This window comes from Salvia splendens, chromosome 22 (genome assembly GCF_004379255.2).
Source record: "Salvia splendens isolate huo1 chromosome 22, SspV2, whole genome shotgun sequence".
In the NCBI taxonomy this organism is placed as follows: domain Eukaryota; kingdom Viridiplantae; phylum Streptophyta; class Magnoliopsida; order Lamiales; family Lamiaceae; genus Salvia; species Salvia splendens.
Window position 1 is genome coordinate 11,396,657 of NC_056053.1, and position 6,347 is coordinate 11,403,003.

Below are 6,347 nucleotides of genomic sequence, written 5' to 3' on the forward strand. Positions count from 1 at the left end.
CGTCAACAGAGAGAAAAAAGACACATTGGATTGGGTGGGATCAGATCTGCCTTCCCACCCCTGAAGGGGGTCTCGGCATTCGCAAGACCAAAGAAGTCATCCGGGCCTTCAGTATCAAACTTTGGTGGAGGTTCCGGGAGCAAAATTCACTTTGGCCTAAATTCATGAAGGCCAAGTATTGTCATAAAAACTCCCCCCTTGCGACCTCCCCTTCGGGGAGAAGTAGCCCGACATGGAAGCGGCTAATGAAAGTGAGAAATCAAGCAAATCCGCACATTAGATGGGTGATCGGTCAGGGCGATGCCTATTTTTGGGATGACATTTGGCTTGGTGAATCTCCCCTTCGCGAGATCTGCCTTGACGATAGGGGCGCCTCATCGGCCAAGGTCTCGGACTACATTGGGGGTGGAAATTGGGATGAGGCTAAGTTACGTCAACTTCACAACCAGGCTGGAATGCCACAAGAGGCTATCACACAAATCCTCCATACCCCAATCGTCGCGGGAGAACCGGACGTTCCTCGATGGAAGCTTTCTCGGCTCGGGGAGTTCTCGCTCACTACGACCTGGGAGACTATCCGTACGCAAAGGCCAAGAATTCAAGGTCTTGACGACATTTGGAGGGCTGCCTAACAAAATCTATTGCAATCTTCAATTGGCGATTATTGTCAAACAGGATACCGGTTTGACTCCAAGCTCCAATGGAGGAAGATTGAGCTTGCGTCGAAGTGCCAATGCTGGCCACGGAGGCCTAACACCGAGTCCCTTCAACATCTCTTCATCCGTGGGTGGGGAGCAACATGTGTCTGGAGGGAGTTCGACGGTTGGTTCGAAGGCTCGGCCCCATCTCTTAGGGTGAGCGACACCATCCCGGACAGGTTGCAAGTATGGTCCGCTAGGACCCAACAGCATGATAGGAGACACCTTAGTCGAGTCATGCCATACCTCATTCTGTGGTTCCTTTGGGCGGAGAGGAATAGGAGTCGACATGAGCAAATTCAGTTCAAACCGTACAACGTTGTTTGGCAGGTTCACTTGTTCATCTACAACAACATGACCAATGGTCACATCAAGCCGAAGCATTGGAAGGGAGTGAAACTCGGAATGAGCCCTCCGAATCACCCCGAGACAAGGGGGCCGAGACCGTTAGATATGCCGGTTAAGTGGCACCCCCCGGAACGCACATGGATCAAGCTTAACACGGATGGGGCATTCTTTGAGGCAACAAACAAGGGTGGCGGAGGGGGTCTTGTTCGGGACCACAATGGGAAATTACTTGCAGCATTTGCAACCCCCCTCGTCGTTCAATCGGCTCTTGAGGCCAAGCTCATGGCCATACACTATGGTTTGGAGGTAGCGAAGGCGTTCAACCTACCCATATGGATTGAATCAGATGCGGAACAAGCTATTAAGTTGCTCAATGGCACGAATTGGGGCCCGGCACAAGTTCGCCGCGTAATGGCCCTTTTGCATGGCTTCAAACGTGGACATCTTTTCCGGGCCACCTTCATTCATAGGGAGGGCAACAAAGCGGCTGATTCGCTCGCCAAAATGGGAGTGGAACAAGATAATTTCCAACAAATGTCCCCACAAAATGTTCCAAGAAGGATTAGAGCCATCATCCGGATGGACGAAATGGGAGTCCCCAATCTTCGGGTGAGAGATGATGAACGAGAGTAGCACGAGGCAAGCAATGTGGTTACTGATCTTGAATTGTACCGGATGCCGTAGAGTATGTCGGTGTCGGTCCATCCCCGGATTGACCCCTACTTACTCTTGTGGTGTTTTTGTAATAGGGTCTGATGTAAGTTGTTTTTGTCACTCTAGCTTTAGAAAGATTGGCCCTCTTGTAATCAAGTAATGGATTTTGTTGAAATATAGGGATGAGGGACCCACGAACCCTCCACCATGAAGGTGTTTGATTAAAAAAAAAAAAAAAAAAAAAGGAAGAGGAAAGGTAAGGTTCTCGAGGGTGATGGGTATATCAAAGTGAACGTGAAGATGATGATGATGAGGAAGAGGATAAACAATTGGAGAAGATTGGACCAGAACATGGAGAACTTTTGGTCGTTCGAAGGGCTCTAAACATGCAAAACAGAAATGATGATCAACAAAGGGAGAACATCTTCCACACAAGGTGTTTGGTCCAAGGTAAACTTTGCATAATGATTATTGATGGTGGTAGTTGTGCAAATGTTGCAAGTTCTGAAATGGTGGAAAAGTTGAGCTTAACAACGGAAAAACATCCTAATCCGTACAAGCTACAATGGCTTAATGAATGTGGAGAAATTCGAGTGACTAAGCGAGTTCTAATTTCGTTTTCAATTGGAAATTTATAAAGATGATGTTCTTTGTGATGTTGTGCCAATGCATGCTAGTCACATTCTTTTGGGGAGGCCATGGCAGTTTGATCGTAGAGTGACTTATGATGGATTTCACAACCACTACACCTTCAAGCACAACAACAAGTCTATCATGCTTGTCTCTTTGACACCTCAACAAGTTCAAGAAGATCAACAGAAATTATCTCAAGCAAGGAGAGCTCGTGAGGTTGAGAGAAAAAAAAGCGAAGGCATTGAAAAAGAGTCGAGTGAAAAGAGTCGAGAGAAAAGTAAGAATGAGGGAAAAGAAAAAAACAATTTCTATGTGAGAGCAAAAGAAATAAAGAGTGCAATAGTTAAAGAAAAGAGTGTTTTCATCTTAGTGTACAAAGAGTCTTTGTTTACCACTAACGAATTAACCACTTCTTTGTCAAGTACTTTTGTGTCTCTTTTACAAGAATTCGAGGATGTCTTTCCCGAGGATGAACCAAGTGGATTACCTCCATTAAGAGGTATTGAACATCAAATTGACTTTGTTCCCGGTGCAGTTCTACCAAACCGACCAGCCCATAGGGCCAATCCCGAAGAGACTAAGGAAATTCAAAGGCAAGTGCAAGAGTTGTTGGAGAAAGGAAAAATCCGTGAGAGCATGAGTCCATGTGCTGTGCCGGTAATTGTTGTTTCTAAGAAAGATGGATCATGGAGGATGTGCACCGACTGTCGAGCAATCAACAAAATCACTGTAAAGTATCGCTATCCTATTCCTAGGCTAGATGATATGCTTGATGAATTGCATGGATCTGTTGTGTTTAGTAAGATCGATTTGAAAAGTGGTTATCATCAAATTCGCATTAGAGAAGGAGATGAATGGAAAACAACCTTTAAAACAAAATTTGGTCTATATGAGTGGTTAGTCATGCCTTTTGGTTTAACTAATGCACCAAGCACTTTCATGAGATTGATGCACCATGTTTTGAGAAAATTCATTGGAAAATTTGTGGTTGTTTATTTTGATGATATTCTTGTCTATAGCAAAAATGTGGATGAACATCTTAACCATGTGCATGCTATTTTGGACACCTTAAGAAAAGAATCATTGTATGCTAATCTCAAGAAGTGTTCATTTTGCATGGATAAAGTTGTTTTTCTTGGTTTTGTTATAAGTGCTAATGGGATTGAAATGGAAAAGGAGAAGGTGAAAGCTATTTTAGAATGGCCAACTCCTCAAAATGTAGCACAAGTTAGAAGTTTTCATGGTCTTGCAAGTTTTTATAGGAGGTTTGTCAAGGATTTTAGTACAATTGCTGCACCTTTGAATGAAATTGTGAAAAATGATGTTTGTTTTTATTGGGGAGAAAAACAAGAGCATGCTTTTAATCTCCTGAAAGAAAAACTTACAACTGCACCAATTCTTTCTTTGCCTAACTTTGATAACATGTTTGAGCTTGAATGTGATGCATCTGGAGTAGGCATCGGAGCTGTTTTGTTGCAGGATGGAAAGCCAATCGCTTACTTTAACGAAAAGTTGAAAGGAGCTCAATTGAACTATCCAACATATGACAAGGAGTTATATGCGTTGGTTAGAGCTTTGGAAATATGGCAGCATTACTTGTGGCCTAGAGAGTTTGTAATTCATACGGATCATGAATCTCTCAAGTACTTGAAAGGTCAAGGTAAGCTTAGCAAGATACATGTTAAGTGGGTGGAATTCATTGAATCATTTCCCTATGTAATCAAATACAAAAAGGGAAAAGAAAACATTGTGGCTGATGCATTGTCTCGGAGGTACATTTTGATCACTAATTCGAGTTCTAAGTTGCTTGGTTTTGAGTTGATTAAGGAAATGTATGATAATGACCCGGACTTTTCTTCTATCTATTTAGCTTGTGAGCATGCTGCATTTGACAAGTTCTATAGGCATGATGGCTATTTGTTTAGAGAAAATAAACTGTGCATTCCTAAAGGTTCTATGCGTGAATCCAAGCCCCTTGGCCTAGCGGTAAAGGGTGCTGGATAGCGCGTCCATCCTGGAGGTCTCGAGTTCGAACCCTGGGTGGCGTAATTTGTCAGTTCGAACCCTGGGTGGCGTAATTTGTCTTTCCTCCTTGTTATAGGAGTTGATTTGTAATTTCCTTCTTCATATATATGATATAAATATATGAAGTTAATTTAAAAAAAAAAAAAAAGGTTCTATGCGTGAATTGCTTGTGCGTGAAGCACATGGTGGTGGTTTAATGGGGCATTTTGGAGTCCATAAGACAATGGATGTTTTGCATGAACATTTCCTTTGGCCTAAAATGCGTGTGGATGTTGAAAGAATTTGTAAAAGATGCATAACTTGCATGCAAGCCAAGTCTAAATCACACCCACATGGTTTGTACAAACCGTTACCAATTCCTAGTGCACCTTGGGAGGATATTTCAATGGACTTTGTTGTTGGTTTGCCAAGAACAAAAAGAGGTAGAGATTCAGTTTTTGTGGTTGTTGATAGGTTTTCAAAAATGGCACATTTTATTCCTTGTCACAAAACTGATGATGCATCTCATATCGCTGATTTGTTCTTTAAAGAAATTGTCCGTTTGCATGGTGTTCCTAGATCAATTGTGAGTGATCGAGATGCTAAATTTGTGAGTCATTTTTGGCGAGTGTTGTGGAATAAGTTAGGAACTAAACTCTTGTTTTCTACTACTTGTCATCCACAAACTGATGGACAAACTGAAGTAGTTAATAGGACTTTGTCTCAATTACTACGAACTTTAGTTAAAAAGAACTTGAAAAGTTGGGAGGAATGCTTACCTTTTGCTGAATTTGCTTATAATCGAAGTGTTCATTCTGCTACTAACTTTTCTCCATTTGAAGTTGTGTATGGTTTTAATCCATTGAGCCCACTAGATTTGATTCCAATGCCTATTGAAGATCGTGCAAGTCTTGATGGAAAAGCTAAGGCCGAAATGGTGAAAAGATTGCATGAAAGGGTAAGACTCAACATTGAAAAGAGGACAGAACAATATGCAAAGCAAGCCAACAAGGGTCGGAAACAAGTCATCTTTGAGCCGGGAGATTGGGTTTGGTTGCATATGAGAAAGGAGAGATTTCCTTCGAAAAGAAAGTCCAAGTTGCAGCCAAGAGGAGATGGACCATTCCAAGTGATTGGAAAAGTCAATGATAATGCTTACAAACTTGACTTACCTGGTGAGTTTAATGTAAGTGCTACTTTCAATGTTTCTGATTTATCTCCTTATGTTGGTGAATTAGATTCGAGGACGAATCATCTTGAAGAAGAAGGGAATGATGGAGCTACACCCAAGCTGATCTACAAGGACAAGAAGATGGATCCATTGTTCATTCAAAGTGGACCAATTACAAGAGCTAGAGCTAAGAAGATAAAGGAGTCCATGATGCTTTTAGTTGATGAAATAAAAGCCCAATTCCAAGACCAATCTACATTGGGCCAAATGGTGAATATTATTCAAGTTAGTGGGCAGCCCAATGCATGAAGTTTTGAGTCACTATATATATCACATTTTGGAGGCCCAAATTGAAGATACATGATGCATTTTCGTCCAAGTTGGAGCAACCAAAATGAAGAGTCATTTTTAAGTTACTTTTTGAGTTAAATAAGTGACTTTAGATGTCCTAAAGTCACACCAATAGTTTAGGAGTTACTTTTCACTTATTATGAGTCATTCTAAAGGTCTTAAGTTGTACTAATGATATGAGACTTTCAAGAGTCCATTCTAGCCTATAAATAGGCTTGTAAGCATGTCATTTGAGGACACCATTGATCAAATACGAAAATAGACTTTGTCTTGTGAGTTGAATTCTCTTTGTAGAGTTTTTCACTTGTTTGGAACTTATCAAGATACTTTGAGCAAGTTCTTGTGGCGTTCAACCATACCGAGGTTCTTGGCTGATCATATAGCCAACGGGTCGAGGTTTTCCAAGCTCTAGAAGTGGATCAAACCATATTATCAATCAAGGGAGTCCGCTGCCAAACCTTATACGTGGGGTTCTTGGATCAATATAT

The 6,347-nt window shown here is 41.6% G+C and overlaps 1 protein-coding gene across 1 annotated transcript; it reads left to right on the top strand.

Annotated features, from left to right (window-relative positions):
- Positions 1-245: 245 nt before the first annotated feature.
- On the top strand, positions 246-1,679 carry LOC121786724. The gene is made up of 3 exons (XM_042185353.1): positions 246-579; positions 676-884; positions 1,029-1,679. The coding sequence occupies exons 1-3, from the start codon at positions 246-248 to the stop codon at positions 1,677-1,679; spliced, it is 1,194 nt and encodes a 397-aa protein (XP_042041287.1).
- Positions 1,680-6,347: the final 4,668 nt, after the last annotated feature.